Here is a 27,009-nt window from a genome sequence, read left to right on the forward strand (position 1 = left end):
CGAAGTGTTTGCCAAACCACACATAGTTGATCGGGTGCAACCCCGCAGCGAACCCAAATGATGTTATCCGGGCGAACCCGGTAAGATCAAAATCGGGCAACGGGCCGTTGATTGACACTCTGGTCATCAAACTGGTTGGGTGACCAAATCTAGCAAAGTATTTACTACACTCTCCGTACCCGAGAAAACTTCCTGGGTAACACGCGGTCATATCCACGGATATCATGTCGTGGTAATCATACGGAATATTCCACAGCCCGCCATGGCCGTATTCGACACAACTCAGTTTGATATCCTCGAGGAATCTGTCGCTGGTTGGTTTCCATGAGTTTCTCTCTCTGGCGATGTGCGCGGCAACACTAGGAACGGTGAAACATCGCGTCAACAGCTGATCTAACGAGTCTGCGGGAACTGAGTAGTTTTCCGCGAGTTTTCTCATATCACACTGCAACGACTCAGTTCTGTATACTTCTCCGTTTGGTCTCACGAACTGATCATACTCGGATTCTTCATCGCTTTTAAATAGCCACACCGACACAGGATCTGTTTTGCTTGCCTCATAAATACAGTCGAATATGTTTCCGTCGTAAAACCTTACAACACGATCTCGCGGAAATATCCTAACTGATTCAGTCCACGCGTGACTGTTATGATCAATAATTGTTATCGGCGATCCGTAACAGTTGTATTTTGATTTGTATAATTCTTCTCCGGTCAGCGATTTCACAGTTATAGGAAATCTCAGCAAACGTTCCAACGCAGCAACATCAGCTATTGATGCTCCGTTGTCGCTGACTCGATTGGCCCACGTTGTTATCTTGGATTTTCTCGACGGCGTTAAACCGTTGCCCCGCACTGCGTTGCTGAAGTGTTCCATTACCCGCTCGGCTACACAGTTCAACGCAGAAATGCTTGCATTTCCAGTCATCCGCATCGGAGCTAGTTTATCAATTTTTGGTTTCTTCAGCGGATATATTCCGTAAACAACCGCAGTTACAGGATACGCTCTGACATAGTACGGACTATCAATTCCAACTAGCATTCCTGGTCTGCTAACACGACTTAATAAAACTGTTTTCCCGTTGGCAAGAACAGGATCACGTTTATCACGGGTAATCCACTTATCGTCGCCGTTCTCATCGACGACTCCGGTTATAAATTTTATTAACACGCTGTGATTGGTATCATCGAGATACTCAATGATGCTACTGGCGCGCGTATCGGTCATTGTGCCGTCAATAACATCATCGCCGAATAATTCCTCAAAGATATCATCAGAGCTCTCGCTGATAACTTTATAGGTCGAAAATACGTGAGATGCACCATCGGCACGAAATTCCTGTTTCGCCTGTCCGATGATGCTATTTAACGTTGTCAATTTTTTTCGTTTCGTGTCGCCGGTTAACCTATAGAGGTCAAACCGGCCGCCGGTTGGTCTTATCGATGACAATCTGTCAAATTCTTCCATGCTATAACAATAGGACAAATATTGTTTAATTAAAAAAAAGCCAAATATATATGCCTGAAAACTATTGCAATTGGAAAATTGCCGGAAGTAAAAAACGATGTAAACGAAAGTGTGTCGGAGAATATTGTGCTTCTCATAATCAGAATTACAAGCGAGGATCCAACGGCGGAGTCAACTGTTTAGTATGTGACGTGGTAACCCGCGGGAAAACAAAATTGTGCTCGAGGTGTGGCGGCAAAAGATTTCGTGAGCTCGCCCGATATTATCGACGCAAACACAATCGCGAGTTTACCGAACAAGAGTATATCAACAGCCACCCGATATACTATTTAGACAAACAAATGCCATCTAGTATAAACAAATGGATTACAGAAGACACCCAGTCTACGATTGCTACGAAGCCTCAGCAGACGGAACAGTTAGACACTGCCAACTAAAAAAACTTCTGGGAAATATAAAAAACATGGTTATAAACAAATTAGGGTCTATAAATCCAGCGAAGGAAAAAATTATCTTCTCCATAGGTTTGTATTTGAGTGTTTCCACGGCCCGATTCCTACGGGATTGGTTATTGATCATATCAACAGAGATAAACTAGATAACCGTATCGAAAACTTAAGAGCTGTTACTCAAAGCGAAAACTCCCGTAACACAACAAGAGCTGCTCAAAGGATTCATCGGAGGCCAGTCGTTGCCGTTATGGACTCGGATGAAATAGATTTTGTGTCAATGACTTCTGCTGCAAAATATTTTGATATGCATGCGAAATCAATTTATCTAAATATTAATCTTGTAACAAGGACGGTGTACTCAAAAAAGTACAATAAATTTATATCTTTTTATGAGCCTGTTTAAGTTTGACATCATATTAGAGAGACAAACCCGATATAGATATAATGGATGAGACATCAGTTGCGACGTTGACCGGTGACCTCAACGCGGTAAAGAAATTCGCAGCTTCGAGTGAAATTTTTAACTCTACCTGGCTGCAGGATCAGTACGATTCTATCTCAGAATCTCGCGAGCAAGGCTACAAAACTCACCGGAGAGAGTACAGAACCATAAAGATGCTTAATAACGAACTTAGATACAAAATCATTCCTCAGCATAAAGATCAAATTAAAGTCTTCGTACCGGTGGCTCGGACTATAAAGAAGATCCTTGACGACATCGGACAGATCTTCGAGCAAGAAAAACTCTCGAGGGTTTTTTCTGATAAACTCGATAAATTACTCATCGACGAATAATTATTTCGATAATTTTCACAGTAAAATTTTTTTTACCATCCGTCGAAACCCATGGTAAAAAAAAGATTGCCCGGAAACATCAGGGACTAACTTGATACCACGATTATCATAATTCGTTCAATAAATTTGAGTGCTTCAATGTTGCGACGGGGGTGGAATTTAGTTTCTTGATAATCCATTTGAAAACCCTTATCGCGTTGGAAAGTGTCATAAGTAATTCTTACAAACAAAGATTTACTGGCGTTATCGTACTCGCACAATAAACTGTTATAGTCGATAAATAGTTCGTCATGAACAACCTCATAGATTTCGTCATCACTTGACTCAACGGGGTTTACCCCGATGATGACACCAAGCCGACGCAGATCATCATCGGAGAGATCATCGGAAGCGCGCGCACACTGAGATAGTTTGTCAAAAACTGAGTTGTATTTGCGTTCCACAGAAACAATTCTCATATCTTCGGGATAATGTATATTTTTGGCGCGTATATGTGAAAATCTCATTGCTATATTTAGGCAAAATATATTTGTTTAAATATTCCCCCCCGCGAGAATGTCATCTAACTGCACCCTGGTCAAACACGAGTGCGCATAATTCAGAAGCTCATCATCGCTGAAGAACACATAAACGTAATCGTGGTCGCGCAGACGTTCGATATCGTCGCTGCTCAGCAACATCTTGTCGGTGCCATTATTTCCCACGCGTATCCGGTTATCTTTCAGCGGGTATGGCAAAGCGTTTTCATCATAAGCTCGTGTGAATGTGGCTCTGATCGCGTCGGCAAGTTCTTTTCGGTCAAATATGTGCACGCGAACATGCTGCTAAAATCCCTCAGTCATTATATTTATTGTGTTTATTTAACATAATTTATCACGACGTTGCTGTTGTTGATTGAAATGTTAGCGTTTCCCACCGGGCTATCATCGGAATCGCTGAAATCACTGGAATCACGGGAATCGCGGAAATCACGGGAAACACTTTGTGTTTCAGATTCAGATTCGGATTCGAATTCAGATTCGAATTCAGATTCACAATCACTGTCGGTGAAATCACTGCACGATGACATGTTATTATGTTATGGATATCGCTAATTGGACGATTTCACTAGCAAGTTTACACTAATTGTTTCCCCACGCAGGTCCAACAATCGCTGTTGTTGGTCAGTAACTTTAAATTTATTCTGGTCAGCATCGGATTATGACACCGCAGAAATACTGGGTTGATTGGCTCTTGCACAATCAAAAACCCAGGCGGTTGTGTGGGAGTGAACGAGTACAATATAAACCCTTGCTGGGCCTGATTTGATTTGCCCGTGTTTATGCTGTAGCTGCCATCGATGACATCACACACAAGATTGACCGCGACCACGTTGGTGATATTTACTATGCCCGGAGAAATATGCCGGCCATCACCCGATTTGCTGTTGTTGTACTCTAGGATAGCAGGTTCCGGGAATAATTGCTTGTGCGCGGCAAGAATATTCTCAAAGGATTGATCCAACAGCGCAGACAACGACGTTAACAACTCAGGAATGTTATATCCGGGAAATCAAAAATTTTGTAATTCATCCTCTGTTATTTTATAAAGCCTCAGAAAATTCTTCTTCTTGGGGGCGTCAATTACCATCTGAACCAACCGCCGGTTAAGATATCTCATGTCGTCGATTAGTTGATTTATTATCTCGATATGTTTTATGATTTTATCGCGTGGACTATACAGATCAGAAATATGCTCCTGAAAGGATTGTTGCAGAAGTTTAAGTTGTTCTTTAAATGAATTGCTTGTTTCATCGAGAAAAATTTCGATATATGTAGGCTTCAAGCTAACACTTCCGTAAGGAATAATATCGGGTTTCGGAGGATAAAAAGTCCAAGATGGATAATCTTCATAATCGAAATAATGTGTCGACCATGTTGGGTTTCTTATCACTGACATCCAGTCGACTTCTATATCGTCGACGAGATGTGAGAAAATGTCATGATACGCCATAGTATGCGTGTAATAATCGGATCTTACAGGTTCTGGTAGACGCGGTTTAGCCGTTGGTTTTTCCGCTGGCCATCCTAGCACGGTTTTGATTGAACTGTTGTAGATGTCAACGGCGTAACCAGGTGTTGAGATTTCGATGACAGTTGACAGTGTTGGTTCGTGTGCAGTAATTGATATTTTTGATTCCTTTCCGGTGATACGTTTTATTTGATGTTGTAGCTCATTATTAATTTCTTTGATCTGATAACTTCCAGTTGGTAACGTGATAATGTCCCAATCTGGGAGTCCATCGGCTTTATTTTGATATGAAAAAACAAATGAGTTATTCGGCGACTGTCCGTGAAATGATGTCGCCCTGATATTGGGCCAGCTGTGATATACTCGTAGCTGTGCTAGCGCGATTTCCTTCACCGGAATTGCAGTTGGAAAATTAATGTTGAACTCTGGTTGCGTTGACGACACCGAGATCATTGTGGTCCTCATCGGAGTTGTGTTCGCGGCTATGTCAAGCAGAGCTTGTCTGTCCATCGTTATTTAACTTTATCGTTTTTAAATGAAAACCATTTGCAGGTTCAGTGCTTGTTGCGCGCTCATAGTCGCTGTAGCACGCGGACATCATCGAGAACTCAAGATCTGATATGTTGTTGTCGTCTACGCTAGGTGATATCAACGAGGACAGTTTCGAGTAGGCGCTGTTGGCCGCGTTGGCTAGTTGTTGATACTCGTGCAATTTTGCTGTCACGCACGAGGATATTTTTTTCGCGATGATATTGGCGACTCCTGCGATCGTCGTTGATGCTGAAATTGTGATTGTGATAGCGATTGTGGTCGTTACCGGAGTTAGCGCTGATAATAGCACACCCGTGGATGCAACCACGGCGGATACCGAGTACACAGTTATATCTAATGCGGTGACGCGGCGTTTGTATTTTTTTATTTTTATTGCGCATCTGTCGATGGTGTTTTTCAACGTTGATTGCCATTCGCGTACCTGATCATACCGGTATTGCTGAGCATCTAGTGTCGTCGTTGACATTATTTAAAATCGCTGCTGATTTTCAATTACGCGGTAACCAACTGAGGTGTTTCTGCGACTAATTCCAAACACCACCAGTAGGATGCTGCGGTTAATGTCTCGTCTTCGGCTTCAAGTATAAATATTTCTTCGGTTCCACTGTTTAGTATTACGGTTACAACCCTGGAATACTTATCGGTGGTATGTCTCCAGGGATATGTTGTGAAGATTTCAAATTTAGCGGCTGAAAACACGGGCAACCTGTACACGCCAGTGACTGTTGCTGTATGTTTGAGTGAATTATTTTGTCGGGACCATGTTGCGAATCCAGATGATAACGTATATACGATGTTGGTGATATGCCCGGGGGTAATTCCAGTGGGGACTTTAATCAGACTGGTTTTGTTAACGATATCAGGAATACCCGATACGATATCCTGCTGTGTTTGTTTGATCGTGTCAATGTCGGTCTTTACATCGGCGAGTTTCACATCGACGACTGGAGGAACCCCAAAGAACTTATCCACGGTCTCACCAATTTTTTGAGTGTTTCTTCGAAATCTTACAAACGCGCCCACGTGAACATCATACTCTGCCCGCAACGTGGCTAGTCTACCACCAACGACGTCTACGTATTGTTTGTTTGTGGCATCTTCGGGAGATTCGTGATCTTTTAGCGCGGTTATTTTGTTGCCGCTCATGCGGAGTTCGCCCGTCATTGTGTCGCCGGATTTTATTACTCTGTCATTGACTAAGCCAACAACGAGTCTGTATTGCGCGTCAACATACTGTTTATTTGTGGCGTCCTCGGGACCTATCGGATCCGCTAACACAGTTATTTTGTTGCCATTCATGCTGAGTTCACCTGTCATTATGTCGCCGGTCTTCGCTACACGCGTCGCTGCGACTTTTCGTGCATCATCTCGGAGCATCGCAATTGATATCAAAGAGTCTCTGATTTTGCCGCCGTCAGCGAATACAACGATGTTGCCTGCGGTAGCTCCAGAAACCTTGACAATTATGTCACCCAACGGAACGTTACTAGTTTTTAGTTTGCCGTGTTTGTCCTGGAAAACAGCAACCTCATCTGGGTCAACCAGGGACAGATTTAAAAGATTATCAACGTCATCTTTGGTTGCATACTTCGATAAGTCAATATCTTTTTTTTCTTCCTTGGTTCTACTTGATCTTTCGTAAATGTCAACCATTATTTGTTACCGCTGTTTCCAAATGTGGTGTATTCGTGCACGACTTTGTGAGGAGGAATCGCTGGATGTTTTGTTATCGCGAAAAGAACATTTAATACTTCACGACTGCATATCGGAGGATCAATTAGTGTTTGTGTTGGCAGCGTTGACTGCCAAACTGGAATTGGAAGCCTTTGAACGTACCTGAGAAACTCAACTGGCGGTGCTAACCCGTACGAATCGAAATATACAATTCCATGTGGATCGATCGCGTAAGCAACCCAGTGAGTTCCAGGGCCATCGCGGTTGTCAAGGTTAATAATTCCTGTTTCTGGATTATTCGGTGTCAGCGGTAGTTCATCTCGCATAAATACACCTCTGAAATTTTTTATACGTAATTTTTTGACGGCGTCAAGTAAATCAAAGTTAGAAGCCGGGAGCGTTTTTAAAATCGTTTTGGGTACCATGCCGCCGGAGTTCCTGGGAGTCTGAGACCGCGGCCTGTTTTTTTAAAACCTGATCCTGATGTCGCTCTTGCTATGGCTGGTGCAGCTATTCTCATTAGGTCTGATGTCGCCGCTTTTACTAGGTCCGAAGCGGCCCGTCTCGCAGGTGTTACCGTCAGCGAAGAATATCTCCTAACATTTGGTAATGATGATATTCTTGATATTTCTGATCGTATTGCTTGTGCTAAATTTCCTCCTTGTTTGTTGTAACCATTTCCGATCATTTTCTTGACAGCTAATCCAGCTGCGGTTCCAACAGCTCCTAACGCGGCCGCCTTTGCCGTGGCAGCTGCTGCTGGTGCTAACGCGGCGGCAATTATTGGAATAAATGGAAGTATTCCACCGGACTTAATCATATCTTTGATCGCATCCGGAGAGAGATCAATTCGAACTCCAGTCTTACCCTGCTTCGTGCTGCTGAAATGTTTTAGCTGAGTTTTAGTCAGCGACAGCTTGTTTGGACCGCCCGCTAGCTGATCGTGTTTTAACGTTATTGATGTCCCACATGTGCTCGCGTTTTTCGACTGTAATTTTTTTACCTGACCGGGAGTCAGAGTCACATTAACATAACTGTATGACATTTTATTTAATACGAGATTGATCTAATTGCATTGTTAAAACAGCGCTGCAAGTGGAAACCTGAAGGTTTTCGGAAAACTACAGGTTTTCTACTGGCGCATCAATGACTCTCATTCGGCCGCCAACACCTTCAAGCAACATTGCTTTATCGGAGAGTATGACAGCGATTGCTCTAAAACCACCAGCGGGAAAATCACCAATGTTAGCCTTGAAGTGTATATCAACGACCGATTGTTTGGTTAGATCAAGATGTTCCAGCGAAAAGTAATAAATCGGATACAACGTTGTGAAATCCAACTGTGATATCTGCAAGCCGGTATCAATATTTTGATCGCGTCCCATAAATGTCATCAGACGATGATACGCACATGCAACTTGATTATTTACAAAATCTATCACTATATCCTTGGATGGTTCTTGATGCCCATTTATTCGCAGTGAATCTTCAGAGACAGCAAGTTTGTCAAATATCATATGTGAATGTGTTTGACTATTTACTCTTGCGTTAGCCTGGAGTGCCACGAAAATATGTCGTGGTGCTGACACCCCCTGCTGTGATGCTATGTGCCACGTGAACTGCCCAGCACCGGCACCCTGAATGGAATCTGTAGATGTTGTCAACCATGATATCAATGATTTACCACCTGTGTCCATGAAGGAGAGTAACCGTTGCTCTTCAGCTAACGATGGGGACATTACTGGCATCCACAAAGCAAGCTTGAATAATATTACCTTACCGGCAGCAATACCAGCAGCATCGTCTCGCCAGATAGCGTCGTTGTCGTCACCCTTTCTAACAAGTACAAATGTATGCTTGGCTCCAAAAATAACCTTTCTGACATTTCTGCAGAACCCAAAGATGTGAGACAGCGGAATTGCACATGAAAATCTTCTGCGATCACCTGATAGCATTAATTTACGTGTAGCAAAACCAAGATTGTAATTTGGACTAGGTCTTAATATTGGAAATGCAGCACCTGGTCTATCTGCAAATCCAGCTGGTTGTGGGTCCACAGCAGTGTCTCGTGCTGTTTGTACCGGAATAACAGATCTGTGTTCAGGATGATCAGCATTATCCTTAGCGAACATCATAGTCGGACCAGCCGATCTAGTGTAATCATCTGAGTATCGTGCTAATCCCACGATTGTTGTGGCAACGTCAACGTTATCCTGAATCGTTTCAATTTCCTTTCCATCGATGCTATATGAAGCACTTCTGAATAGTGCCATGATGCCGTTGTTGACAAGACCAACTCGGACATTCTCTCCATATGCTGTATTAGCGACAACATCTGTTACAACTTCACCCGTGACTTCAAGGAATGCTTCAGCGGGTAAGAAATATCTGCTTGTATCATGTACTTGTAATTCAATTCGTCCGCGCTGATTGGGTGATCTTGCTTCGTAGGAATAATACTGATAATCACGCACAGACTCATCTTTGAGTATTGGTGCATCCATATCGAATGCTGGATCTGATACTTGTTTGAACATTTTATATAAATTATCGACGTCTAAAACGAAGACCACTTCCTGATATCAGGCTCGTATTTATTTGTTCGGGTTGTTGAGTCACAAGAGATACGAGTTTTTGATTTGCGGCCTCATTTATTACTTTACTGACATCCGCGGGCATAAGTTCAGTGCTCGGTAATTTTACTGGTGGTGGTTTAACCGCCTTTGGTTTACGTGCTAACCGTGACAGTCTACCTTTGACTGACGAGAATGCTTTTCCAGCAAGATTACCAACAGCTCCAAGGGCTTTATCCTTAACAACATCAATCGCTTTCATCGCCAATTGTTTCGCAATCGGTAACGCCTTAGGGGCTATCCTTGAAAACAAACCCGTAACAACATCACCGAGACCATCTCCGTAGATTGCTCTGTAGACCGGTAATTGTGAATTTACTACTCTGACTGGAACGGGTTGGGCGTTGTGTATAATCATGTTATTCAATTGCTGTTTCTCTAACTAAAATTACTAGTCGCTGTAGTAACCGTCTACGAGTTCATCAATGAGCCCCCGATAGGTACGAACATTCATGATGCCATCACGAAATAATCGCTGACAGATATCAGCAGCTTCATTAATTATTTCCGGAGAGTTATTTCCGGCACGTTTTCCTCCGATGAGAACTTCTAGCCGAGATACGTCGTTGATAACGCTATCAGGGCAGGGAATAAAACCCGATCCAGTTTTAGGTTCAAGCATCCCCAATTCTTCAAGAACATCCCCCTCCGGAAGATCAGAGTAAGACGGCGCTGGTTTCTCTTTTTTAGGTCTTCCCTTTCGTTTAGGTGGTTCAGATGGCGATGATTGATCTCTCTCTGCGGTAACTTTCTTTTGCACTTCCTTCGCTTGCATTTTCGCGATTTTTTTTTCTTCCTTTATTTTTTTTTGCTTGATCTCTCAGTTCTTTATTATACCCAATTATTCCTGTTTTTATAAAATTATAGGTATCATCACCTTTTAATATTCGGGGGAGGCCTCGATTTATTTTATACACATAATCACCCCACTCAGCTTGAGACATACCCTTGGCAGCTTCTGGTTTTAGAAATTCATGTCTGCGACGATAATTTTCGACGATCCAAACAGAAAATTGCCGAAGTTCCTTTACGTTACTCAGTGGGATATTTCTTATTTCATTGATGCCATCTTCGGTAAATTTGTTTATAAATGTTTCCTTGACAGTTGCAAGTGGACCTACTGCACCTGGATCAGCTGCGGCTGCTACTTGTTGTTCACTAAGTTGTTTTATTGCTTGAAGCAACCCCTGCTCTGGTTTTCCACCCTCAATTGCAGCCTCTTCTTCAGTTCGTCCTTTGATAGCAGTTAAAACCTTTCCAGTGACTGCAGTGATAGGTTTAAATAATTCCCCTGTGGTCGTTGCGAAACCTTCCTGTGCTTGCTGTCGTTGTTGTAATTTTTCTCTGACACTATCTCGCACAGGAATAAATTTTTTGATTGCTTCTAGTCGCTCTCGAGCTAGTCTAGCAGAATATGCTTCTCCGATGTTGGCCATTATTGTTAACCCAAATTTTTAATTCCGCGGTTACGTTATTTTGTTAAGAGCAGCAGGGAGGGCGCCAACCCAAGTTGGTTTTATTATGTAATCGGTGCAGCAATAACGTTTCCAAGACTAGATTACACGTTTAAACCTGTTATTTTGGTAAATAGACACCTTTATTGTCATTGTTGCCAAAATAAAGGGTTTGTTTTCCAAAATAAGTCTTAGTATTTATAATACTATTGATAGAGATGATTTCTGGCGAAAAAAACTTGTATGATTCGCCCTCCCTGCTCAGCCTGGGCTTATCATTGGATATAAGCTTACATAATCAAATCATATAATTGTAGGGATAAGGCAACTGAATGCATTTTAAAAATGAAAGTGTTTTTACAGAGTGTACAACTTAAAAATTGGTGGACAGTCCCCAAATTTCACTTTTTCAGTATAGAATTTTTAAAAATGGCATACAGAAAACGATGCATTAAGATGAAAGGGAAAATAAGCTTCTAGAAAAGTGTTAATAATCAACACAGAAGAATAAACAGAAGTATTTAGATTCTTGTGAATAAAAGCTGGAAAGGAAACAATTACGAAAATTGGACATCACATGCCAATTTGAGTATATCTAGTGGTGGGAAATATGGTTGCCATCGTCATGTGAAATGGAAAAGAATTATATCAAGCTGAGAGATAGCAACAAGCCATTGATCTGCATAATGCTTTGAACTAGAGTTTGTGCAACTGTACTAGTGGTAAATAAAGTCTGCGCATACTTTACAAATGTTTTAGTTGAACATAATGCTGATCGTCGATACGTTGAACTTCTAATTATGTTTTCCAGCTTAACAATAGCAGTTATTGATATTTTGTTACACCTTACTGAAAACTGGTCAATCTTATGGAAAAAAATCAACTGCCTTACTGAGACGGACTCGTCAGGGTTGGCAGGTCTGCAATTCTGGAAGTGAATACATTTGGAATTATATCACTTCTAAATAATCCTGATCAAATCATTCACATTTAACACTTGAGATGGTACCTGTGAGTTAGTAATAGTAGTTCAAATCTTTATAGCAACAATCACAAAATGCTAGTCCTGGTGTTCAGTTTTCATACAGATTAACCAATTATGTTCCCATCGACTTTGCATCATGCTATTCTCCTTTACATACATTTTTTTAACTTGTTATATGTACACTTTTGTGCCCATGTCTCACTTGAAAATTTGAAATGCCATGTTTGGCAAGCAATCTGATTAATATCCATTACAAGAAGATTCATTGGGCAAGTACAATCTTTGGACCAATCAGAAAGCTCTTTACAGCGGTAATCTGTTAAATATATAGAATGAATACTAATATAAGTATCATTGTGGAATTGACCGGACAAGCCATTATTTTGAAAATGAGATTTGAGACATAAAAATGGTCCATAGCATGAAATATTGGATACAAGTCAGGAGAAAAGCGGAATTCTGCTTTAAAATGGAAAACAGTTTTGTTGTCTGTGTTCAGTTAAATCCAATTAAAGTTTTAAAAAGGAAAAGTAACAAGAAAAAATGTGGAAAAATGTTCCCAAAATGAGTAATACAAATTTAAAGCTATAAAAAATGGGAAATTTAAATTTTGTTGAAAATCTTTCAAAATGTACAAGAAACAAAAAAATATTTTATTTTAAAATAGAATTAATATCAGGAAAGTAGTTTCTGATTGTCATATATTTTTTCAGTGAAATTTCAGTCACAAAATTAAACATATTTTCAGACAATTTAGCAAAATCTCTGAATTTTCAATGAAATTAGGTGAAATCCCATCATTTCAGTCATATTTTTACATGTCAAATGAATTTATTTATCATCAACTATGGACTTCATTTATATTTGGGATGTTGCACAGTTTACTTATCTATACCAATAGATTCATTGTGAAATGATTACATCGCCTCAAAAAGTATGAAACTTTATGTTGTTTTCAAATTTGTGGAGTCCCATAATCAAAACTTGAAAATAATAACAAAATAAACAGTTGTAGCTTGCAAAGTTATAGACTACTTTAACACTTTCTTTATCTCATTTAATATATAATTTGTAAAAAGATTCAGTTCATCAGTGTTTTACTTGCACAAAAATCAAGTCCAAATTCTGTTTAATTTATTTAGTTGATGTAAATGACCTCGTAGATGTTGGTTAGCAAATATATAGAATTCCAGATTCCTTCTTTCATATAATATATGCCAGTTGCAAAATAAAGTCCAAAATTGTGCCCAAAGTTGTATTGTATAGCAGGAATTTTGACAAAAGTCGGTCATGCAGTTAGATGGATTCTCTTTTCACTTCTCCCAATTTTCCATGTCTGCCTACATGTTATCAGGATTTCTGACATTTTAGGCAGATTCTGCCTCTAGTGTGCTTAAGTTCCAGGTGGAATCCACTTAATTGTTTTACATGGGTTGTGAAAGTCTTAAAAGTGTGGTTGATTGCATTTACTTTCATAAATATATAGGGATACCCATTTCAGGTAGGCACTTGTGGAAAAGCTAGAGTTGCCTTTTACAAGTCAAGAGACAAATCGTGTTAATAATAAGTCGACCTTTATATTTCCTAACTATCAGCAACATTCAAGAGAAACATGTTTTGCATTTCATTTTATGACATTTTATCAGAAAATAATTTAATTACCCAATGTCATTTAGGCTCCCATCCAAATTATTCCTGCAATTTTTAATTTGTTTCATTGATCACTGGTTAAAGAATATTGATGGCAGTAAATTAACTGGAGTTTTCTTCTTAGATTTATCTAAAGCTTTAGATAATGTTGATCATACAGATTTATGTATTAAATTATTAGCACAGCTGTGTAATACTGCAAACCTAAAAATAATGACTTCTTTGTTAAAAGTGTAATTTTTTTTGTTATGCCTTCTATTTACAACTTTAAAACATAAAATTTTCATTTTTGGTACCTCTCTCACAAAACTGCTTGTGATCCTGCCATGGATTATTTTATTTTTCTTGCAGAAATCTCGACAAGAAGTCATTGAATGGTACTTCATGCAAATCCGACGCATGTTGAAGGACAAGCCGACCATAAATCACCTGATGTATGATATTGCCATTGATAATACCTTATGTGACTCTAAGCTAGAGGACTTGAAAAACAAAATTTTCCAGCTGGCATCGCAGCAGGCCCACTGGGGGGAACCAAAACCAGCCCGTTGGCTCCCCTTGGAACAAGCAATCATGACACTTAAAGCATCCGGTGTCAAGGTACATTACAGAGGAATCTCACTCAATTATGGCAGAATGTTTTTCATCAAACTCTCTAAAAATCTAAAATGAACTCATTTTTCACATATTTCTAGTTTACATGAAAACTAATTGAAAACATTTTCCAGGACATCATATAAATATTACAGTGGAACCCCGCTATAACGTGATAATTGGGGTCCACAAAATTGGATCATGTTAATATCAGGGTTGCATTAATGCGGGGTTTTACAGTATTTTACTTTTGAGAGAACAACTCATTGGCACATGTACGTGTTTTCATGTCTAATGTATACGATGAATAGGGTATCAACACCATTTACTATTGTGCCATCCTGGCATTCAGTTCATCTATAATGCATGTAATTCCATTGAAAAATTGCACACAGATTTACAATATTCAATATTTTGTCCCCTGATCATCGTATCTGAATTCAGCGTCTAATATATAGCATGAACAGAGTATCAACACCATTTACTTGCCATCTGATATTGTACTGTCAGGGCTTGAAATTAATCCATAAAATATGTAATTCCATTGCAAAAATTGCATACATACTTAAACTATTCAATAGTTTTGTCAAACATCATTATGTGTCTGAATTCAGTGGGAAAAATTAACAGCAAAATTAGGTTAAGAAAGACAAAGCATGTGTATGGTTCATTATGTTCCAGGGTCTATGAATGGTGTCTGTATAAATTTCATACTGCTAAAATTTTCTCATATGCGTTTCTGTGTACATTTATCCATTGCAAATTTCCAATAATTAATGCTTGTACGCCTATTCGTTTGAACGACTACAGCAAGAATAATTACCAAACTTTTACTTCAGATTTTGTGAATATCGAAAGAAACGTGTGAAAACTACTTTACTAAGTGCAGAGAACGATTTGCGTTTGTAAACTTGCTTTTCCATAACGGTAAAATATTTTTATAAACCATAGGAAATTAATAACGAGTTCATAAACAAACACCATACCCATGTAAAACCCGAGAACTAAGTGCAGTAGGCCTGCAATGGTCACAAGTCACTTTTATAAAAAAAAATTAAAACTGAACGCATATACAATTTCACACCCTTTCAATTTCCAGCTAATATAGCGGCCATTATTTACTGGTCAACTGATTGCATCTAAAAACACCGCCAAGCCCAGCAAACATGTTGGTGGCTTTCATTTTTTGATGTTTATTAAATTGTGAGAATCTTTTATCAACCACCACATTGTCTGCTGCTTGTTTGTGTATGCAGTTAAAGAAACACGTGTCAGCTATTGTTTGAGCAATGATGGTATACAGAATTAATTGAAGACAATCACAAAGACGACTTACTGGCTTTACTCATGGATCAGTAACAAGTAAAATTTCTGAAAATGTTTATTTTGGCATAACATTTCAAAAACCTGGTGAAATTTTTAAATTTCAGAAGCCAAGCCACAATCGTATTATATTCGAATTCATACTCGAACTCTTCTCCAAAATGATAATAAACATTTTGCACACTATTTCTCGTACTTTTAGAAAAGTATTTTTCCAGGTATGAGAAAAATACATGTACATGTATTTAAAATTTCAGGAACCACGCCACGATCATATTATATATCGTATTATACTCGAATTCCTACACGATCACTTCCCCAAAATGATAATATTTTTTTGTTGCTGCACAAAGTGCAGAGAATGAATTGCGTTTGTGAACTTGTGTTACCATAACGGTAAAATATTTGTATAAAAAATAGTAAATTAATAACGAGTTCATAAGTAAACTCCATATACATGTAAAACCTGAGAACTAAGTGCAGTAGGCCTGCAATGGTCACGAGTCAGTTTTATAATAAAATTTTTTTAAAGCTGAACACATGTACAATTTCATACCATTTCAATTTCCAGCTAGTAAAGGGGACATTATTTACTGGTAACATGTCTGATAATGTTTATTTTGGCATAACACTTCAAGAACCTGGTGGTATTGTTAAATGTTAGAAGTTATGCCACGATCGTATTATATTAGAATTCATACGTGAACATTTTAGACACTACATCTCGTACTTAAAAAAATATTTTTTCCTGGTACGAGAAATATACACATGTATTTAAAATTTCAGGAACAACGCCACAATCATATTAAATTCGAATTCATATGTGATCTCTTAATGATAATAAATTTTTTATTCACTATATCACTTTGTACTTTGAACAAAAAATATTTTTTTATGTGCGAATGAATATACAAAATTTTGTGAGCCATGCCACGACCTCGTTACATCCGAATTCGCGTTATAGTGGGACGCGTTATAGCAGGGTTGCACTGTACCATAAAAATTGCAAGCCTGCTAAAATGTTAATCATATTGTATTAAACTCAGTGTTCATTGTATGTTGCAACTATTTTCATGCTATATCTGTACTTAAGTACAGCTTGTCACTATAGTTGTTATATTTAACATTTCTTTCCAACAGGTTGTACCACGCAGTCTCATTGAAGAAATAAATAAGTCAGGGTCTGTTGAGATTAAAGAAAAAGATGAGATGGATCTGTTCCTTAGATTCCAGCATGAGATAGGCACAATCCTCTACTTCAGGTTAGAAGATGATAGTTTCCCCACCCCCATTGATCTGTTGATCCTATTCTGTTAATGAAGGATTAATTAAATTATATTTTTGACCTTCACTATTTTATGTATAGCGCAATAAAAAATAATAATTTTGTATTATCTGTGTGCTTTTAAAATGCAAACAGGTATGAAATAAAGGTGGACATTAACATGACCTTAATAATAAACATATTGATAATAATATTGATGATGATAAATTCTCATGAAAATACTTGTGCACAACGACAACATTGGATGGGAGTTTAGTTTTACACTTGTCCATCTGTCCCTGTGTCAAATCATCACATATTTAGGTACGTTTTTTGTTCAGATCATCTCAGGATCTGTGGTAGGGCACCTGTATTCTGTCAACACATTTGAAGTCATGAAAGAGTTTTTGGAAGACTTGTAATATAATGCTACATGCAAAACAAAATATAGGGAGAACAGACTAGAAGGGGAAACAACTGAGGAATGTAGAGAAAAATTTAATTCATTCCTTAGAATCAGGATTTTACTAGCACAGACAACTAAAATGCATTATTGGGCAAGCAAAATTACATGCAAGTAAAATAAGGAAGAAAAAAAAATTTGTAAACCATTTTTCCAGCATCATATAGGATACTTGACAACCATTTAGATACGGTCCGACCAATTTTGATTATCAAACCATATTTCAGACTCTAAATTTAAAACTCGAAATTCTGAATTTGCACACTTTTTTGTCAATTTTAAATGAAAACAAAATAAGAAACAATCATTGCTCTATTCATAGACAAATCTTGCTCCATCTCACCTGAAATGAGATGTGCAGGATGTTTTCTGACATCCATTATTCCTTGGACATAGCATATGAATTATAATTTATCATGTGTTTAATGTTGACCACACTCTGATAATCATGTTAAATGCAGATAATGAAACAAAAAGGATACTGAAGGCAAACGCCAAGAAGTATTTCAGGATTAATGTTAAGTAGACAATGAATGACAAATATGTTTCTGGATGCCATAAACCATTTTTGACTTGGAGAGACAGACATTTCAACATTTGCTACAGATATATAGCTGATTTTAAAATTTGATTTCAGGCTGAAATATGCCTTTATCTGAAAGCTTCTTTTGAGATCCAGATTGAAGTAAAATTAACATTTTTGAAATTGTGGTAAGGGGGCTTTACCAAGTCCATTGCCTTAGACTTGTGTTGGGTCAAAGCAGCTAAATAGCATATCAGTATACAATGAACAGCAAGGGAACAAGTCAGTGGTAACATTTTGTTCACAGATAAATGTAAATAACATTTATCAGTACTAGTAACATGAGTCTGCTGATACTCTAAATGATTTGCATCAGTTGTTATGTATATTTTATTTGTATTTGTACATTTTTTCTCCATGATTATGTGTTATGTGTTATGTAAAATTGTATTTTGGACTTGACCTTATTCATAATCATGTTCATTGTGTACCTCAACATTAACTTTTATTTTGAAAATAAATAATGCATTGTTAATAAATCTCTATTAGTGTGCATTAAATATTGGACTCATTATTAGTGGAAGTAAACATGTTTATCTTAATATTAGTCTAGGACATTGGTAAACCCATGAATAAACCCATAGTACTGGATGTTTACCATGGTCTTTATTATAATTATAGTAACGGATTTGATCTTATTGACAAATTAGAATATTCTAGAAGTGAACTTTTGACCCTCACCCTGGTTCTGTGTTCATGTCTGCTTTATATCTAATGTTGTTTACTTGAGAAATTACTCATTCTTGCATTTAATATCCGAGGTAGAATCAGTCTTCTTCTTGTGTTCAGTACTTCGTGTGGGTGGAATTATTTATTCAAATTATTATTTACTAGAAATACAAAGTGCTCATATATTATATTCTTGGATGGAACATTAATTTGGAATTGTAGTGATTTCGGACAAAAATGTTTTTGGAAAAGACTTAGCACATCTCCATGCCACAGGCCATTGGTACATTACCATGTTTGAGACTATTGGCATATTAACATATTAATTATTGGAATTTAATTGGAATACCACTGCAATTCAGTTGGAACTTTATACATTTGGACTTGTGATACATTTTTCAGGACTATATGGGGTTTAATTCGCATTACTGTAAGGTCTTTTTAAATTATTACTTTGTATTCTAGGGAAATAAAAGCTTTGTTGAATTTTACAAAACATTTTGGTTTTTGCTCATTTTTGTTTCTTACTTTAAGCCCATAGAGTCGTAACGCAGTACAGAGTATACATTAAACAGCAGGGATGAAAGACAGTTTTTTCCATAGAGAAAATAAATCATTGATATTGCACATTTCTTTAACAAATTTTGTGGAGACTTAAGAGCATAACTGTTGCTCCAAATTCAGTTTTACTTCAGTCTGTATGACTTACATAAGTCTGAGTTGGTTGATAGTTCGGTAATACAAGTAGAATTGTTTGAACTTTTTGACCTGACAGCAAATGTGGTACAATAATTATGGGGGAAAAAATGTGTTATGTATCTTTAGACCAGTGTATCTGTTCATAATTTGCAGTGTTGAGGGCTTGATGGATAAGATTGTGCTGGACCCACAATGGATGATTGATGCCCTGACATCTCTTATTACGGCAGAGAAGTTCATTAGAGAAATCCCTGCCATCACTAGCAAGTGGTATGATTTCAAAGACAAGGGAAAACTTACTCATGAACTGATAGGTTTGTATTTTTTGCAGCTTATTGTTCATTCCTCTACAAGAAAGAAATTATCTTTAAAAACACTATTTTTGGTCAGCTTTAGAGCACAGCATAAAATTACATCGTACACCATCAGATTACAGTCCAAAGTAGCTATTGTTATGATCAGAGAAATATGACATTAAAGTGCCTGTAAAGCTATTGGTTCATTATATGAACAAGGGAGAACATAGGACTTTTAATAATAAATATATTGTTATTGAATAGAGTGTTTGGTATTTAGGATTGAGAAACTTACACAGTGGGTATTAAATAGATAGGAACAGATGTGTGCTTATAAAAACAGATGAGGTGCAAAATTACTCGTTATATTATTATTGAAGAATGAGGGAGGTGAGGTTAGGTACAAAGATAACTCATTCTCACCCATGTGACCGAAATCTAGCTGTTTTGCTGACCTTACTTTTGTCTCAGTCTGGTTGTCTGAATCAGGTCATCTCAGTCATGGTGTCCATGCTCTAGGAACCACTTTTGCCTACCATAAAACTTTTTCCAAATTAGAACGGATGAAAGTTGAAAGTCATCTGTATAAAAGATATGAATCACTTATTGTTATTTTCATATGACACCTGTCGATTAAATGTGATAATACAGTAACAGTAGCAAGTGGTTTTATGTTTTATTTTGTCACTTGTTTACTTAGGGAGAACAGGTCGCCCCATTGCCCACATTAACATATTAATATAAATGCACAGTACTGTATTTTGAACAACAATAGCACATGGCTCAAGACACTCAATTCACAATACTTCCAACACCTAACAATTAAAACTTTTTTACTTGTTTTTTTTTTTCTTCCTTTTATAAGATTGGTGTATATATACACATATATACGGTGTATATATATATATATATATATATATATATATATATATATATATATATATATATAGCTAGATTTCTATTTGGACAATTATTAAGATTTTCATAAAAGAATACAAAATCTGATTAACTTTTTATGGAGTGAGAACAGTAATAATACCTCATGAATAATACTGTGTTTTGAGTCTGTTAACTAAATTACAAAAGTGCAGGGTTATTTTAATTTAATTGAAAAAAATTGGGTGAGAAAAATAATTATGCAGTTGTTTGTACCAAGACAAGGAAATCCCAGTCACAGGGTTACATTATTTGTCTCCCTCTTGACTGGGATTTCCATGTCTCAGTGCAAATGCAACATAGATTTTCTTAATATACTTTGTTATACTCTTCTTAAGAGGGCCTCAAGGGAGAATAGTCCTTGACTAATGAGTCACCCTCTATAAATAAAGATATGTGGTTAAATCCAATTATTATTATTATTATTATACATGTATAAGATGTAGACTTGAATCTACTTATATTTACGATGAAGAGGGAAACACACAAGGAGAGACAGAAAAGACCAGACATAAATATCTAAAGATTTAGTAATTCTGACTTGTAACAGTTAGTTTTGGTTAGATTATCACTTTGACCAAGGGACACGAAAAAGAGGTTACTCAGTGTAAGAGTCAGAATCTAAAAATGGTACCAGATCCCTGAATTTGAACAAAATTCTTGTAGGATTGGCATTTAAATTTTGTGTCCATGTACAGGAAATAATGCATACCCAGTTATATAAATTTTAATTTGAAAAATATATAGCTACTTTTAAAGAACTTTACAAGATTTTTCTCAAAAAAATAATCATTTAATTATTGTTTTACATGTTCAGCTGTTGGATGAAATAAAAGACCGTTTGATATATTGCATCATATTGCAAGAAACCATTTATATCCCTACAGTTGCTGAATACAAGTAATACATAAAATGCATCTATTGCTATGATGTGGACATTTTTGTAATACATTGAGAATTAAACTAATTGTATACATATTTTTCCTGATATTGAACAGTTGTTAGAGGTTTTCAGGTCTGAATCTCCTACTACTTTGTCATGTAGACAAAACCAGTTTCTTTAGGTAACACCAATTTTTAAAAAAGAAATTAGACCAAAATCACATATCACTAGTAAAGTTGTGACTTATGGAACCAAAAACAGCATACCGGTAGTCTGTGTATTCCAGTCTCAGTAAAACCATTTATTCTGTGCTACTGTATTTTTGTTTTGCTGATGTTTGGAAAGTTAAAGATTCAGTGCAATTGTTGACTGCAATGAAACACACTGTGAGGGCCTGGATGCAGATCAACAGGACAGAAATAATGGTAGGGTATGAAGATTTGGAGCAGGGCACCATGCCCCTCTGTACTTGCCTTTTTTGGATACTGTTGTTGTAACAAGATAACCAGGTTGGATTTTGGATTTATAACAGAACACTTTTGATGGTGATACAAATACAATGTTTATTGATGAGTGACTTGAATGGGAAAAGAATTATGATTAATATGTGCGTGTATAAGATCCAGATATTGGACAAATTAACCTTATCTGCACGAACCTAATAATGTAACATAAATGTGAAAACAAATCAATGACCTTACACAGTACAAGGAGAAAGGTTAATGATTCACAGTAATTTCACACAACAAAAAGAATGGTTTGTTTTACTCAAATAGTAAAAACAATGTACTGTACTCATATAGTAAAATGTGTTCACTCAAATAGTGAAAAATGAGGTACTTTACTCAAATAGTAAAATGATGAAATGATGGGACAGATATCATACAAAATATCTTTACATTCCCAAAACACTGGGTATAACAAACCCCAAAATTAGCCCACAGCTAAAAGAATACATGTATGGAGTTACACAGAAACTCCATCACTAGAATACTTGGCTACCAGTCACACTTGTCAATCAAGTAGTCAGCATTACAGGTAGTCACCGTCCACCATTCAATTCCATGGTCAATCAAGCAATCAGCACCCACCAATCGGTCAGCAATGCCCGATCACCAACTGCCCAACCAGCAACACACTGTTCAATCAGCTCTACAGCTGCTATGGTCAGCTTTACAGCTGCAGTGGTCAACTTCTGTGGTCAACTTTACAGCTGGTACCCTGTCAAATCTGATCAGCTGAAAAGAAATCTTACACTGTGTGCTGTAAATGATGCGGGCATATACGATAACACATAATGACATTATATATGGTAAGCTATGCAAATTACATTATCAGCACAACATTACAAAGCAATAAACAGGTTCAGATAAGAAAACTATGGTAGTAACTGTTTCCTAATAAAATGCAATTTTATTGCCAATATAGATCTCCCGTTAAGTTGCATACAAGAATAGAAAGTATTTGCATTATACTATGCAAGCCCGAGCTACATAGAAAATATACAGAAAATAAACATGGTAGTACAATAGTTATAACCTATAATATACATAAGAAATTAATAAATAACTCACATACCTCTACAGCTGAAGGTCAGCAAGTCCTTAAGTAGACTGCTCACTGACAAGACGTTTCCATAGTGTAATGATTTGATCCTATGGTGAGGTATTTATACACAGATGATGTAGCCCTACATCGTCTGTGTGCTTGATGAATATCAGTTTTTCCCACTGAAAGCACTTAGCACGTGTGGCATAGGATGAACGGAACTCACTGTTTCAAAATATTGTACAATATATATAAATCACCCTTGGGTATCGTTGTACACAAAAAACAAAACCCGAGTACATGTATTTAATAAATAACAAAGGGATTTATGCAATTCCTTGACTTACATGAATGTGCATTAGAAAAGTTGATTAAATACCAATGTTGCAAAAGTAGCTTTTACTGTAGCTTTTATTAGAAATGATTTACAAATTTGCACTCATTTTTGTGGCATCATTTTATCCGCATTAATTCTGTGCTTCTTTCTTTCTTTTCTCTGTCACCCCACCATTATTTGAGAAAAGGTTGCTTTTTGTCATGTTTTTTAAAAGTGATCAATAGTTTATATTTGAAAAATGGCAGTCGATCTCAAAATTCTCCGCTGGTTATTGCTGAAACAAATATACGCTTATTGTTCATGAAGTTTTATGTTGTACAGTGGAGAATGTTTGGATTCAGAATTTGCCAGTTGTTGTGCATAAACTTCAAAGAGAGATCATACTGTTTAGTAGAGGTATTATGTCTGTAACACTGCTAGATTACTACTGACAATAAATGTAACAAATGAAAATTTACTTACCTGGAAATGTAGTCTGAATATGATTAAAAAGAAAAGAAAATAAGTTGAGAATTTGTAACAGTACCAGTCAGACAATTCTATATTATGGTTAGGTAGTTGAAAAGAGCCTTTAAACTCTTCAGCTGTTAATCAAGGTTTAGTTTGGACATCTGTGTTATAAAGATTGGACTGATAGATAAGCTACCAAGTATGAACATTGTTTCGATACACCGGAGTCTGTATTTCTCACTGGATTCAAATAAAATGTTTTACAGCTATGAATCTAACAAAATCTCCAGGGAGTTTTATAATGACTAATTCTAACAGTTGTCTGGCAGAGTTGTATGTAACTATTCTAAATAACACTACAGAGTTGATATTTACTACCAGATTTCAGTTGCTATGAAAATATATCTGATTATGGCCTCAAACAAGAACTCCACTTTGACATCACTGATGCTGTTATCTTTCTTCAGCAAATTCATAATTGGCAAATATGTACACAAAATATTTAGTTTTCCTATTGGCTTCAAGTTGTACAACTGCTTGACTTTGATATCACTGTCTTTGTGACCTCATGTTGTTGATTTCTAGATGTCATATGGACAAAGGAAAAAAATGCAGAATTCTGTGACAACAAGGTGCATATCTTGCGTCTAATGGAGATGCTCAATATAATCACCAGGCCAAGATCATTCAGTGAGGATGGACAAGAGATCAAGGTCTGCATATATATATATATATATATATATATATATATATATATATATATATATATATATATATATATATATATATTATGTTTAAAATTATATTAGTGCATTTTTAATTCACCCGATTACCCAATGTTCAACCACCAATAATGCATCCTATAGAGTAGGTATATAGTGTCAGTGCTGGTCATTCTTTATGTTCGTCTTTATGTCCTGTCAGTCCATATGTTTTCTTGAGAGATTGTGGTTTATATTACAGATTTGTACCCTATACATTTAAGAGTTTATATTTGTTACCTTTATCTTTCATTTTATATGCATTGTACCCAGTTTTAATGTTGGTCCTTTTAACTATTATCTTCTGGCACTTACTGTTTGTGTTTTTTTGATAGGTTTTTCTTCAGAAGTTTTCTTTTGCATTTCTTTACACTTACATTTGTAGACTTAACTTTTAAATGGGCATCATATTGCCATGAGAGTGGTGATATGTGGTTAAATCCAAATATATGCATGTGTACCATATACTGTTTCATTTAGTACATAATACATTTCATTTTGAAAGAAAAGAAATATGGTTTTTAATTTGGTGAAACCAGTTTGACATAAGGCTTAAGAAGAAGATGCAAGTCAAGTTTTGTTGCACCTTTTTAAGGAAGTATATGATTGACTTTTGATCACATCTAACTCAGAAGTTTGCATTATGAATTTTTCTGTTGGAAAATAACTTTGGATGGACCCGATGCATGGAGTTTAAACACTATAATAAGAAGTCTAAGATTAAGTTGATCATAACAAGTTTAATTTCATAAATTTAGTCAAATTCAACTTGCATATGACCCATGTTTAAATGAAACATTTACCTTTCTTGAACCCACTTTGCCTTGTGTTTACCTTGGTGGAAGAGTAATGCATGATTCCTGGACTCAGAGCTAGCTGTCTTGTTTCCTCTTCTAAGAAATTTGCTTTTCTTTTAATTTCCATGAAATTAAAAAATTTAAATAATTAAGATTTCAGTTCTAGGTTGGACAAAGTTTGTATTCAAAGAGGTGGAAACTTTTAAGAAATCTTGGAATCAATTCCATGTAGTATATTGTACAAAGTAGAACATTTTCCTTGTTTAACCCTTTTTAGGCAGTTGATACACATGTAACAAAGTTACACAGTGCAGTGCACTATAAATAGAACACTTGTTACCTAAAGAACTCCATACACATAGGCCTGCCTGTTGACTGTTATTATAGCAGTGTAGTATATGTTACATTCAGCATCAATTTTAATCATTTTACATTTTTGGTACACATCTGTCATGTATAGAAAGATTTAAGAGTAAATTCCAATCGTTATAGCTGTATAATTATTTGTCATGGAAGAATTTGCTATGTGCATTAAAATCTTGATAGAACACATTCACCATCAAGCCACTGAAGCCATGTGACCAACCACAGCTGCCATTTCTCATACCTGAAAGTTCTTTGTCTATGTCTACATCACTTAATCATCTGAATTTGATAATATATAATAACTAATTAGAGAGTGGAGAATACAAACCATTTACTTTAAACAGCAGATTACTACTAGCATTTAAACAGCAACCATGTGATCTGATGTAAAGGTCATTCACATAGATGAATGTAGTATCTAATAGGGGTTTTTCCCCGATGTTGCACTGTGATAACCAGCTCAAACTGGCTGATGTTTACAGCAGGCATTAAAGTTCCTTCCATAAGAATGGTGTAGAGGCATCAGAATGCGTTTCCATGTGAATTTCATATATGCATAAAAAGGTGTTTCCATGAGAATGGAGTAAAGGCATCCAAAGGCGCTTGCTTGAAGTAAAGGGTTAAATCTGAATTATAATTTCTGGATGAATTTCCATGCACAGTATAACACAGAAAATGTTCTGTGTTATATTGATGCTTTTAATATAAAGTATAGAAAATATTCTTGGGTTCTTACCATAAGTACATTATAAACTCTGAAACACACTTATTTTGTTTCTTCTATGTAAAGTTATAAAGTAATGCTTGGAAATTGTTCCATTGATAATGTCTTTGTACACCATGAAATAAATGTAGCTGAAATGGTGCAATAAAAACTAAATTTAGGAAGTGGATGAGAATATCATTGGTGGTTTGAACATTAACATTTTATTCTTTAGTAGATCACATTGACAATAGGTGGCTCTTTTGATATCTTCATTAAACACCACTATCTTTACACAAAGCAGCAAATGAATTGATTTTATCTAACCATATATTTATTATTTACAGCTGCAACATAAAATATATGTGCAAAACAATATAATAGCTTCAGTGGTATGTAAACAAAGTAGATTAGTGTGTTGGACTTGCCAAGTTCGATAAATTATGTGATTTTATAGGTAGTTTGTTACTCATTGTTAATTTTGATTTCTGATATTTTCCATCATTCAGCAGAGTTAAAGCCCCTGATTGTTGGACTTGTCAACATTAATTTTCATGCAGTAATTTATTTATTTATAATCAGATTTTAATCATATTCAGTTGACAGTTTAATATTGGTGAAATCCAGGCCGTGTTTGCCATTGTGGCTGAGTTACATCTTTAAC

General features: G+C 36.5%; 1 protein-coding gene across 2 annotated transcripts in view; it reads left to right on the forward strand.

Annotated features, from left to right (window-relative positions):
• The window catches only part of LOC149783660 (uncharacterized), a 106,957-nt gene that overhangs the window by 62,728 nt on the left and 17,220 nt on the right, over positions 1–27,009 (forward strand). For both annotated transcript variants that reach the window (XM_089931901.1, XM_089931902.1), the window contains 4 exons: positions 14,025–14,273; positions 16,731–16,852; positions 19,422–19,582; positions 24,304–24,431. In XM_089931901.1, the coding sequence (XP_089788027.1) occupies positions 14,025–14,273; positions 16,731–16,852; positions 19,422–19,582; positions 24,304–24,431 (660 nt within the window). The remainder of the gene's footprint in view (positions 1–14,024; positions 14,274–16,730; positions 16,853–19,421; positions 19,583–24,303; positions 24,432–27,009) is intronic.

The sequence above is a fragment of the Sinohyriopsis cumingii genome, chromosome 14 (assembly GCF_028554795.1).
Source record: "Sinohyriopsis cumingii isolate HCF-2022 chromosome 14, ASM2855479v2, whole genome shotgun sequence".
In the NCBI taxonomy this organism is placed as follows: Eukaryota; Metazoa; Mollusca; class Bivalvia; order Unionida; family Unionidae; genus Sinohyriopsis; species Sinohyriopsis cumingii.